At 35.1% G+C, this 13,489-nt stretch overlaps 1 protein-coding gene across 5 annotated transcripts in view; it reads right to left on the bottom strand.

Annotated features, from left to right (window-relative positions):
* The window catches only part of GSTCD (glutathione S-transferase C-terminal domain containing), a 71,669-nt gene that overhangs the window by 42,914 nt on the left and 15,266 nt on the right, over nt 1-13,489 (bottom strand). For all 5 annotated transcript variants that reach the window (XR_012651040.1, XM_075032371.1, XM_075032349.1 and 2 more), the window contains exons 4-5: nt 12,443-12,697; nt 11,649-11,742 (exon numbers count right to left, since the gene is read on the bottom strand). Coding sequence is in view for 4 of the 5 variants with exons in the window: in XM_075032371.1 (XP_074888472.1) it covers nt 11,649-11,742; nt 12,443-12,697 (349 nt within the window). In the remaining variant the exon portion in view is untranslated. The remainder of the gene's footprint in view (nt 1-11,648; nt 11,743-12,442; nt 12,698-13,489) is intronic.

Below are 13,489 nucleotides of genomic sequence, written 5' to 3'. Positions count from 1 at the left end.
TGCAATTAATACAAATACGCTAATGCCTATGGAATTCATTACTACAAAATTTGATTAAAATATTTAGAAAGTTAAAACAGATCTTTCAAAAAGAGAAATATTGGCCCCAATGAAGTAAAAGCAATCTTTTCACTTTCTTACATGGTAACAAGACAGGTTTTCTTTATACATCTTTACAAGTTTTTAGATCATATCCAAAGGTTTTTAAAGGAATTCATATTCCAAAAATAAGCAAATCATTACAAAAGCATGCTAAAAATCAGATAGATACAGATTTAAAACTGGACAAGGTATAAAAATGAATTTGCTATAAGTTTGAACACTATATATACTCTGTAGGACAGTTCACATCTACTAGTGCAAAGAGCAAAACTCCTGCAATAGGCATTTAATTCTTCCTCACAGCGTCAGACGTAAAGTCTATTTTGACCTATTCAGAGGCAAGCAAGATAAAAATAAATGGAACGTGAACAAAAAAGCCAGCATTCCTCCAGCTAATAATTATCTGTTCATATTTTTGCTGAAGTTCTGAAACAGGTATATTTTTTTGACAACTATTTATCCAGCTGCCGTGAGGACCTTCTGAGGGCCAGCAGTGCATGAATGGTTGGCATCTGTGTAATTCAGACTGGATAGCATATATAGAATCAGTTATTATGAAATGGCAACACTAGTTAAATGCCTTCTCGTATGTAGTTTCCAGACAAAAAGGAGCAAGAAATGTGTCATCACTGTCCTCTCTGCAAAGTGTCACTTTGTACCATAGCATCACTCCTACATACACCTTACTGACCATTAAAGGAGATAAATTTCTACATACTCTGGCTTCCCCCCAAATATCCCTGCTAATGATTTCAAGCCATGTTTAGAAGAAAATATCTTTTTGGATCACATTAATCATCTGTCCTGGATTTTTGTTAGACATTGTCCCAAACCAAAATTGCTGGAATGGATCATCAATCCTTCTTTCCTCAATAGTAATCTTCCGTAAAGTATGACCTCCACCACCATGCTATGCAGTACTTAGCAGAAACTTGTTCTCTAAACCTCTGGCTTAAGAGACAAATAATATAACTTTGGGGCTCTGATATCGCATGAACAAGGAACACAGAAATATAAAAGAAGCAAAGAAACAAGTAAACTCTACTACAGTGATATTGGGAGGAAAAGAAAGACCAAATAGTTCAAATGAAACAAAGGCCAGAGTTACTTAGCAGGCTATTTAACATTCATTAAAGATTTCCAAGGAAGACATGGAAAACTAAATTAACAGTCCTGTTAAAAAAAAAAAAATCTGCTAGTCATCTATGAGTTAATGTTTTTGGGTTTTATGTCCTTCCATGTGTGTGAGAACTTTAGAGACAAAAAGGAGAAAAACCCACAGTCTAATGAATAGAACTACTTTTTCTATCTAGGGCTGATCACACTCAAATTCTACCTACACATATCCAACTCAGGCCAGTGACTGTCAAGTGCAGACCCTTTGTAAAAGTTCACTCTGATAAATCAAGAACATGACTTAATTTAACTGTCAGAACTAAGACTACTGTGAATTTACAAAACCAAATCAGAAAGAATTGCCTTCAGTTCCCAAACCATAAATCTCCAAAACATTTCAATGGGCAAATTGCAGCATTTAATTTTAATTCTTTAGGTATGTTCAGTAAACAAACACAAACCACAATGGGAATAAAAAAAGCCTCCACTGAACTTTATATACTGTATTCTATAAAACAAATCTCTCAGAAGCCTAATAAACTCACAATTAACAAGGACATGTGAATTGTAAAACCATACCTCTAGGGATTAAACTTCATCAAAAACTGAACTCCTGTTATAGGGGATATTCAATATGAAGGGCTAAGGCTTCAGTAATTCTCTGAGGGTTTACACTTACTCCACAAAGCAAGGCACTAATACAAAGGTGACCCTTTTCAGTATGATTATCAGCTGTATGGAAATTCTGTCAATCACCCTCACCATAGTAATTTCTTACAGAACAGGCCAAACACCAATGAGAATGTGTCCTAACTGAATCAAAATGCAGCTGTTAGAACTTGATATTATTCTTTCTAGTATGATTTTCAGTAAGATACACTAGCAACTACTGTTTTTTCTTTGCAGATTTTGTATATTTCATAGGCTGTTAAGCACGTCATTTAGATCAAAACACCAATTAAAAAAAAGCAACAGACTTCAACCAAACATAAATATACTGAACTTGTATCTTAAAAATATAAAATAATGCATTCCCTTCCCTTGTTTAGTTTGGTAACCACGACAATCACAAAAGAAAAATGGAGGGAGAGCACAGTAATAGTAGGAACAGTATATATTGCCATGGATTAATTATCTGGTTTGGTGGCATGCATAATTTATTCTTTCCAGCCACACATAAAGAATTTTTTGTCTAAAAATTAGGAACTGCATTCAAACTACCATCAAAATTGTCCTCAGGCCAACTATAAAAAGCTATATCCAAGAAGAGTCAAAAGATCCAAAGAAATCACGTATGAAATATAAAGTTTTGCAAGAATCCTCTTTTTAAGATAAGCCACATAAGAGTGAAATTACAGTAATAAGTTCCATTTTCTTAAGCTTATCACCTCAAATACCAATGTTGCCTATATTCAAGCTGTGAGCATTTCCCTTTCTCTTTGTTACTCAAAATTACTTACTTCTCAAGTATTTACTAAGAATAAGAGGCAACCTGGCTCCATTGCAATCGCAGGTTTTCCAGATCTTGAACTGCAAAATACAATACAATTATAAATGTGGTTTAAACTTATTTAAATGAGTGCAGCAAAACTATAACTTTAAGGAGAGGTTAATGAGAGGCAGCTTTAGCTGAGTTTCCCTTGGATTGTTATCCATGTGGCTTGCAGGCAAAGAGCTGTCTGATATGGAAAAATCAGTTGAAGAAGAAGGATGAGTTCCTGCTTCAGGATGCTTGAGATACTCAAAGAGGCTACAAAACTATTAAAAAAAAAAATCTTCAAAGTCTTTCAAAAAGTTCTGACAGGCTTGGAAGGGAAATAAAGAACTTTTAAGTGTTTCTTTTAACTCTTTTTGTTCTATAGAATAAATGACTGCCTGGATCTCATTTTAGAAACACTGTTGCTTTTAACATTTAAAGTAAAACACATGATTTGTATTTCTTGATTAGCAAAAATATTAATAAAATATCAGAGTCCCTAAAAGAGCTTTGATTTTTAAGCATCATGTATTCTCATCTCAGAAAGTATCTCTCAGGTCTAAAATATTCCAAAGGTAATATCAATATAAAAAGCAGAACAAAATAAACTGTGACCAATCTTCACAAAATAATCCTAGAAGCAATGTGGATATATTGAATCAATCTTGACAACATTTCAAATCAAATATCTCTGCATCTAATAAAGCATTTATTTCAGAGTTACATTAGTCAGTTCAATTAGCAAATACAAACAATTTTAATATGGACCTAAAGTCACAAACTTTTAAATTGGTTAAAAGGTAATTACATAATTTAATGCTGCTGTTTTCCTTCAGTGTAAAAAAAAAAAAAAAAAAAAAAAAAAAGCAGCAGCCATCAAAACATCAGTCATCTCTAATCACATGAAGTTAGAGAACAGTTGATAGTCATTTGGTATAAGGGTGAAACCCAAGAAATCAACATTATGTCCAAAATACAGGGAACTCAGTTGGAAGCCAGGCTTTTCAATGGTTGATGGATCAAATCAAGAATCTTATCGTAGCTCATTGATGTCTCCTCCTTCCTTTAATGAAAGTTAATTTTGTATATGATCAATGAGGGCTGAAAAATTTTCAAAATTTTCTTCTGCCAAGTTAAGAAGTCTCTATTTTCCCTGTTGAGAAGCCACACTACATTAAACTATCTTTTACTTAATATCAGTTCTGGAAGCTAAAGCTAACACTGATCCTCCAGGATTGTTGTCTGGTAACACTATGTTCTGTGTTACTGTTCTAGCCTGTGTTATTTAAAGGTATTTAAGTTTTGAATATGTTTCTAAACTAAAATTGTAAACATTGTTTTATTCTTGTTAGTCCACCCAATATGTTTAGCAGAAGTTCTTTTTAAAAAGAACTGCTGTCCTTCATAACGTCTTCTTTCACTTTAGAATATCTAATTTACAGTTTAATCTCCATTCTGGAGAAATAAAATTATACTGTGAACCTGCAACTCGTCCTTCATCCAGGTATCTTTTTAACATTATTATTATTCTATGAATCATTCTGCTTGATGCAAGCGATTACAAATTTAGCTTATAGCCAGAATCAGGCAGAAGACAGGTACAGATGATCATATTGTATGAATTGATGAGTTTAAAGAGAGTTGCTGATCTAAAGAAACAGAAGCATTTCTTACTAAATTAGTATTTCAGATCCTGTCCAGATAAAAGGTAATAGAGTTATTGGGTGAGGTAGGGGGGTAGGAGGAGCTGGGGAGAGTTTGGGGACCTGAGAAGTCATTTTACAAAACAACATCCTAGTAAATAGGTAAATGAATTTTAAAGATAGTCTCACAACTACTTGTGTATTTAGTCTTCAAAGAAAGACCTGAGGTTTTACCTCAACTGTAGACAAATCAGCTGGTGCCTTAGTTCATAAATTATGCACACTGGAAATCGAGACTAGAGATCACTCTGAACAGCGACATTGGTCAAACCTAATGAACAGGCATCATGGGGAAATTTGTTCTGATTTGCTGATTTGTCATCTGATGAAGGAACTGCAGCTCCTAAGCCAGACTATAGTTGTATTGTTAATTTATAAATGGAAAAAAACCTTAAATTGATGTCTCACAGAAAGCAGATGAGGAAATAAACGATTGAAATAAATTCCTCAGCATACTTTATTTACAAATACTTTCTCAAAGCCTCATGCAAGTTTATTATAAAATGTCCTATAAAATCAGTGTTTGTGGACAGAGAAGGAAAAGAGAGTAGATATGGAGAGAGAGTATGCACAGCTGCAAATCACTGACACAGTACTCAGTATTTGCAAAGCATTTACAATGAATGAACTCAGTCCTTGAGAGCTGACCCCAGAGGACAAACCAAATTGCTTTGGAATAATATACATAAATGGGATCTCCAAGATCAATGGTTGTCCAAGTATAAAAACATTTCTGAGGTCCACATCCCAGTGAATTTTTATTTAGCAGATTCATTTTTGCCAATGAAGGAAAACTCTCTTGCCGTCCCAAGATATTTTAACAATACCAGTGCAACAAATTGTCAGCCAAATATCCGTAATTCATATTTCTTTCTGCCAGAAAAAAGATTTCTATTACAGTAACCCTATGTTGGACAGTAGGTTAAAAACAAAACCTGGTTTGCAAATAATTAATGCCACAAAGCTAATGTGAGCATTAGCTCTATGTGACAATTGTGCAACACAAAGATCCTCCTTCTACAGGAAAGCAAGCTTCACTGCCTTGGGGTTTCAATGATGTGTTTTTAAAGAGGATAAGACATTGTGACAAACAATTCCTCTGCAGACATGTACCATCAAGAACTATTTTTTTTTTCAGTGAAACACATAAAGATAGTGACAATTTCCATCTTTCCATATTATTAATTCATAAGCAGTTTATTTTAAAATAATTTTAAGAAAATTTTCTATTCTTCACCTGGCCATACATTTTGCCAAATAAAACAATATCCCAATCCCAAAAATGTAGCATTTCCTTTTGGGAAAAGATTATCACCACTACCAAAAATAAAGAAAGATGGCACAGTAAGAAGAGCTTCATCCTCATGTCACTATTCTTTCTGTAAATCAGACAAGCTCTCTAATGTGAACATTCTGTACTCTATATAAATAACTGAATATGGCACCTTTATTAAGATTTATATTCATGCATATATTAAAATACTATTAATAAAAGCAGGCTTCTCAAAAAAAGAAGAAGCACTGAAGATCAAATTCTCAGCTGACATAAATTACTTAGGAAAAGGCAACCTTTTAAATATTATATACCTGTATTTCCTGAACTCTGCTTCTCTCCTCCCTAATCCCTCCCAAAAAAAAACCATTTACAGTATATTATGAATTATTCTGTGCCTTACAAATCAAGGTAACAAATCTCTTCTCAATAACTGTTTAAGGTACAGCCTTATCCTTGAACAGTAGATGTTGGGCTTTCCAAATTTTGTCTCATTTTAAAAGCTAACGATTCTAAAACTCCATCAACTTTCTCATAAGTCTGAAGACTTGAATGCAAACAAGGGGCAATTATCAATCAGGGTATCATTTTATTCAGGCTAACCTTTCTGTGACAGTTTTATATAGTCATTTAATTTGGCTGTCAACTTGCTACTGATCACAAAGCAAGCATAAATCAAACAAACTTGATCAGAGTCATTCTGTCTTCAGCTAGGCAGGTATGCATTGCCTTGCAATGGACTAACACCCTTTCTTACACCTGTCCGCTGGACACAGAAGATGTAAAAGGCGTCTTCTTTTTCCATATTGGCCTTTTAAAATTCATATATGGAAAATTTCACCTCAAGTCAAACACTTGTCCCAATCAATTCAATACTAGGAATCAATCAATTCCTTACTAGGCATAACAAAGCATATAAAGTACTTGACATGATTCACTGGGAGTCGTGTTTATACATAATCCATTAAACTGCACTTGTTTAGGAAAAATTGGCCCTATGAATAGGACCAACTACAAAGTTAAAGGGCTACATATCTTCCATTAATAGGTAAGAGCAAGCTGCACTTGTAAAATGCATTCATTTATTTTGATCTAGCTTTATTTATTTGCCTACATTTTTTAAACTAACTTCCTCCACCTGAAAGTCTTCACAGATTCTGTCACTGAACCCTGTGTCTCCTAGTGTGCATGCACTCCTAGTTTTTATTACAGTGGCCTTTCCACACTCACCTGACAATAACTTGTATTTCAGCTAAGGAGCTCTTTTCTGACCTACTACAACTCCTTAATTTAAGAAAAAATATTTTTATGAGGAAGAGGGCATTACTCACAAGCCTACAGAACGCAGTTTACTACTTGCTACATTCATTCTGTGAGGAGTTTCACACTTTGGAAAGAATAGTATAAATTTGTTCACAGCTAACCACTACCTTTGTAAGTAAATACCATCACATGCACACTCTGTCAGTCTAGCTGATAATTTCAGAATGAGATACCACAAATAAAGCACCTTTCTTCTTTTAAGTGCTTCCTGCTTAATAAGTTTTTCAACTCATGAGAAAAAAAGTAAGGGTTTGTGAGACTGCAGGTCAGTTATTTCTTTCTTGAATTTCACAGTTGGGTAAAAAACTTAAATAAAAAGCTGCTTTAAAGAAAAAAACAGATTCCTGTTAAAAAATACAACCTTTCTCCCTTATTTTGTTTCACAGTGAACACAATACTTGGTGAAAAAAATGACAGTACCAAAGACTCATGTCCCCCTATAACATCAGAATAATAAAGCAGTGACAAGTGTTATCACACTCTGCCCCCATATACACACACTTTCCCCCTCCCCTTAATGTGCTTTGGGTGAGCCTAAAGGAAGCACCTCTAACCATAACCAGTCAAACTGATCTTGATATCCACAAAGCATTTGCAGCTAATCGGAAATTAACCTGAAGACAAGGAACAGTTTCACACACACACAGGACCAGGAACACAAGCAAAGACCCCAGGGTTGACTGAAGTTCCAAAAAGGATAAAAAAATCCTTTCTATGGCTGCCTAATATGAACTGTGAAACCACAGAAAAGATGCTCCATTTCTTTGTTGGTCACAAATCTAATTAAATATAACCTCCTCTTTCCCAGACCTCACATTTAGTCAGCAGTAGCACATTATTTCCATTCAGCATTCTTATTTCAACAAGCCCCTCTTCCCAAAATTTCAGCCAGCACCTTGTCAGGGGAAAAAATAAAAACATTTTCTATGCTGCCATATATCATGGGATTATTTCCATGTACTGTTGATGCAAGTATCTCCTTTTCCTTCAGTCTCACATTGTGACCACCTACACTTTTATATTCTGACCTGCCACCCTCTTCTTTTACCGTCTGTACATATTTACAACCATATCTACCTTTACTTCTACAGAAGGCTCAAAACAACCAAGCACTGAGCTTAGGACATCTGGGTTGTGTCTACTGCCAACTGAAGTATTTATTGCAAATAAGTATTTCTTTAAGTATTTGAACGGCATACACGTTTCCAGTATTAGCCTCTGGTATAACTTAGAAATACTACATTTTCTTTTGAGATTTTGCACAAAATAATTTTTCAGTATCAGGAGATGCATTTAGCCAGACAGATTTGGTTTGTGTGCTTGGGGTTAAGTCTTTATATACTATGTGATTTGGAAGAAACAAGGAAACACTGAGGGGTTTTGTCTTCTGTATTTAATAGACAATATCAATATATTTCTGATCTAAACATAGATTTGGAAAACAAGCTTAGAAAAAACACAGTTAAAGTACTGGCCAAGGATTTTATACAGTAAACTAGAACAGAAACCAGCATTTACAATACATTTTAAAATAAATTAAATACTTTGTGTTAATTTCCTTCCAGAAGTGAAAGTTTGTAACAACAACTCAAGAACTACAATATAGTAGAGTATCAACAGATACAGAAGGCACTAAGATACTATATTTTGGGATATTTTGCAATGTTTCAAATACAGTCCAGATGCTCACAAAGGCTTACAGATTCACACATGTCTCAATGCCGATACACACAACTTTAGAAGCCAAATACTTTAGAAGTAATTGACATAATGGCAGAAATTTAAAAAGCTGGAGGATATCTAAAATGTAAACCTAACTCCCATTTTGGTCAAGCAAATACCTTTTAAAAATTGCATCAGGACTAGAACTAGCAGGGGTTTTCGCATGGGAATGGTTCAAAGCTGAATCAGGGGAGGTTTAGACGGACATTAGGAAGCATTTCTTTACTGAGAGGGTGGTCAAACACTGGAACAGGCTTCCTCGAGAGGTGGTCGATGCCCCAAACCTGTCAGTGTTTAAGAGGCATTTGGACAATGCCCTTAACAACATGTTTTAACTTGGTCAGGCCTGAATTGGTCAGGCAGCTGGACTAGATGATCATTTTATGTCCCTTCCAATTGAAACGGTCTATTCTATTCTATCTCATTCTGCTTCAGAAATATGACTAAGCAAATGAAATTCAAATCATGATGTCATAATCTTTAGTTTTGCAACAGCAAATAATCGCTGTCAAAAAACCTGAATGAACTTAAATGTATAATCTAAATAATACATTAGAACTGCAATCATCAGTAATTCTTTTCTGTAGTAAATAGCTGTGACAGCAAGGTGGTCTAATTAGACTTATAGACAGACTGAACAATTCAAACCCAGAACTTTCACGTACATATAACAAATTGAGTTATCTAAGTTGAGATAGAGCAAAGAAAGTATATCATGTATTCTATTAAGATTTGCCAGCAAATTAAATGTACTGTTGATAAAAAAACAAAGTGAATTTTAACTGAAACATTCTCTACTTCTTCTCAACTGCTATGAACATCAGTAAGAGGAAATTTATTTACCAGTTATAGGGGTAATCTGCAAGCTGGAATTGCATTTCTCAAATACAGTTTAAAACCCTGCCAGATTCAGTGACTGTTTTCTTAGTGTGCCAGGTAGGATTTAGTAGTAAAATATTGAGAATTCAATTCATATAACAGTGATTAGGCTGTACTAGCGAAAGAATCAGGAAACAGAGAACAGGACCACTTAGAACAGCAGAAGTAAGCATGCAGATGTATCCACCTGAAAAGCAAAATCAGTTCTCATATCAGGAAATTTCCTTTTGTCCTATGTGACTGTTGCTCCTGGACTAAAACCACAAGCATTTGGAGTTTCCCTAAATCAGAAAATGGCATCAGCATCACTGTGATCTTGAGTGGAGGCAGGTGAGATCTCTCTCTCGCCACCTTGTTGAGCTAGCAAATTTCCCAAACATTGAACTGAAAACCGGTTTCAGATATCAATGTCATTACTAACTATTTCAGCAAACATGAAAAAAGAGAGAGTGAGCACACATGCAGGCAGGAAGCAGCAGGAATTGATTTTTCCCTCTAGTCAAACCGAGTCCACGAGACTCCTTCCAGCACAAAATTTCCAAATATACATTCATTATGTGTTTTCATATGTTATGCATCTTTTTCAAAATTTTCTTTCAAATAGAAGAAAAGAGATATATTAACAAAAGCATGACGTAAAACTTACAGCCAAAACCCTGAGCACTGGAAGTAAGCAAAAGCGTTTATTCACTTCCAACAAAATACTGGAACTTGTCACATAAATTCAATGCACGTAATCCCCCCTGACCATTTCAGCAGACTACAAAGTTATATTAACATAAGTAGTACATCCAAAACTACTGAAGTCTGAAGAAGCAGGATGTAATATTGACAGATGCAAACCCAAGTTTTGTTTTGGCTTTTTTTTTCTTCCATGGTAAAGGAAAGAAAGGATCAATAATTAAAGCAGGGTATGCAACTTCCCAGTAAAGAGTTCTCTCGGGACAAAACCAGAAGAGAAAAGAGTTCATGTTAGAAGGATGGATGCTTTATATAAAACTAAAAATCTACTCATGAAACATGAGGGATTTGTCACGGCTTTGTGAACTACATACAGATCCAAACCAGAGGAAACCAACTTCAAATTTGATCTTATTTTTATAGCCTGTATATTGTAGATGGGAATACATGCTTGTATTCATACAGTTAGATATTTTTTTAAAAATAGAGTATTTTTTTTTTAAGTGCCTATAGCTCTTCAGTGATTCTTAACATATTCTGTGAGGAATTTCACATATTGGTCATTGAAGAGCATCTATACATGTATATTTCTGTATTCTTTAAATCAGAAGTTCTGTGCCAGAGAGGCTATACTGACTCCAATATCTAAGTTATATTATTTACACAAAAGAATACAAAGCTTTTTCTTCCCTGTAGAAAGGAGTTACCATCCACTAACTTCTTATTGTCTGGCAGCATGTGTAAGACCTTTTAGAGTAAACTCTACTGTGTGGTGGAAGAGGTATTCAATATTTGCAACACCAATGAGAACAACAAACATTGCGATAAATTGGGTTTTTTTCCTGTAGAACTATAGCCACTAGGCAACAGACTGCCCTGCAATCCAGCAAAGCAAACAACCCCTACAGGGCAGGGAACAGTGCCACAAAAGGGTAGACTCACTCATAGGTAGCTACCAAACTTTGCTAATGAACATTATTTTCATCAGAATAAAATCAGCTGCTGCTGCTTTCGGAGACACAGTCCATGTACAACATTCATGCCAATTATATTAACACCATGTAGTCAGAATTTGCTGTTCTAGATAGGAAGAAAAGTTCAGGGAAGTAGGAAATGGTGGGAAAAAATATGGTTCAGGAATCAAGGTCAAGCCTTTATTCCCAGTTTGGTCATCAGCTGTTGATGACCTGAGGGAAGTCATCTCGCCATGTGTCCCAAACAGACTGAATTTTAAAACAGATTTAAAACTGCTTACCTGTTTTACAGAACTCTGAAATACACTGAGAGGTGACATACTTTCCTATGAAACAGTTCAGTAGCTTCACCAGAAGGCGGCACTGTTAAATCCATGCACACACACGAAAACCCTTACCTTCTCCAGGACTGACTGCAGATGGTAGATTGGTCCAGTCTATGGTCCAGCTGGGGCACGGATGAGGCGAAAACTTTGCTTCAATACCATTTACCTATGTGAAAAGGGTAAAAAAAAAAATTAAGATCCTGATCCTTTACCCACTGAAGTTGGTAGAAAAATTCCCACTGAATTTAATAGCATCAGATCAAACTGTGCAATGCTTTCAGCTTAACTGAAACTAAACAGGCAGCTGACTCTACATTATATGGGATTCAAATTATGTATTTCTCTCTTTTTCACAAGAAAGCCCTGTTAATTTTCTTTAGAAAATGCTGTCAGCCTCACAAAAAATACTGAGAGTTATGGAACATGATGGTGGGTTTTCTTTAACAAAACTCATTAGGGTTCCCAGATGTTCAAAGCTCTAATCGAATAGCAAAAAAACAACAGAAACAATAGAATAATGAAGCCAAATATAAAAGCAACAGTTTTTGTCATCCTTTATATAAATACCTTTAAAAGAGGAATACAATATTGCAGTTCAAATAAAAAGTTACTTTGATTATTCAGAATTACTGATAGGGTTTCCAGCAGTTGTATCTTTGCTCAATTCCTGAATCGATCAAACACCAAAACAGAACAAAAAAGTAAAATCACTTCTAAGTCAATGTGTATCAGACAGAAGATGGGCAAAAGGTATTAAACTGTTCAAGGCTATCAGACTTAGCTACTGCCATTCTAATAAATTTCACAAATTCCAAATTGAACAGAATATTACTATTAAAAATAACTCATTTAAAAGCTTAAATTACCATTAACTTAGTCATAGTTGGCCTTGGACCACCTATAAAATGACTGTCTTCATTCTCCTCTTCTAATTCATCAGGAACTGAAGAGAAGCCTTGTAGCTGTTCCTGTGGAGCAGACATCAACTCTGGAAGCTGGAGAAGCTCCATTTTGCACTTGCCAGCAGCTTTCTTTACTCCAGGTACTTCTTGAACTCTTCGATACCAACTGGCTATCAGAGGCAAATTTACCAGATTTTTGCCTTGTTTTTTGCTGGAAACCTAGAAAAATAACATGGAAAAGTGACTTGCTGCTGTAAATTTCTTTGTACAAGCCAGAAGAAGGCATGAACTACAGAAGTGAGCTCAGCTGCATGCCGAGCATGCTTACTCATAGCATGATGGTAATGCAAAAAGCTAGCTAGTTAAGAGCTCAGGCCTGCAGGTGGAATTGCCAGTTGGCTATTTAGACTTTCTCTGCAACTCCCATTTGCTTAATAGGGTGAAAAGGTTTACATAAGCATTTTCAATCATAATTTCAGTCAGTAACAGGAACACACAATTTAAATAATATTCTTAATTATCTGCTATTTCCTAACAAGGGAATGATTCATTTTGGTTGGTAATCACAAAAAAAACCAAAAAAACAAACAAACAAACAAAAAACCAAACAGCAATTTGCAATGAATACTGAACTCTAGGCAAGACATTATGGTACCTGAACTCTCTTCTTTCCCACAGGCACCCTGCAGACCTTAAAAGCTCATCCACTGACAGCTGTTTTGCTGGCAGCTGCAGGCCTGAAATACCTTTGACTATGTGGTAACAGCAAAACAGGCACAGGCACACATTGTGGCTGGTCTTTATTGAAGTCTTTGCACTACATCTGTGACTTTTTTTTACTAGAACTGAACCCAAAACTTTTTTTTAAATCATATCTTTACTCAAATGTTTTTACCATCTTAACTTTATATTTTTATATAAAAATAGTAACTAGTATATTTCTTTTTCTGAATTAAGTATATATGCTGGTGAGATGAAGTGGCCTTCAATAGAAATTAGAATTTGAAGTGT

The sequence above is a fragment of the Buteo buteo genome, chromosome 1 (genome assembly GCF_964188355.1).
Source record: "Buteo buteo chromosome 1, bButBut1.hap1.1, whole genome shotgun sequence".
Classification (NCBI taxonomy): domain Eukaryota; kingdom Metazoa; phylum Chordata; class Aves; order Accipitriformes; family Accipitridae; genus Buteo; species Buteo buteo.
Note: the sequence above shows the minus strand (reverse complement) of the source record. Positions and strands in the feature narration are given on the sequence as shown.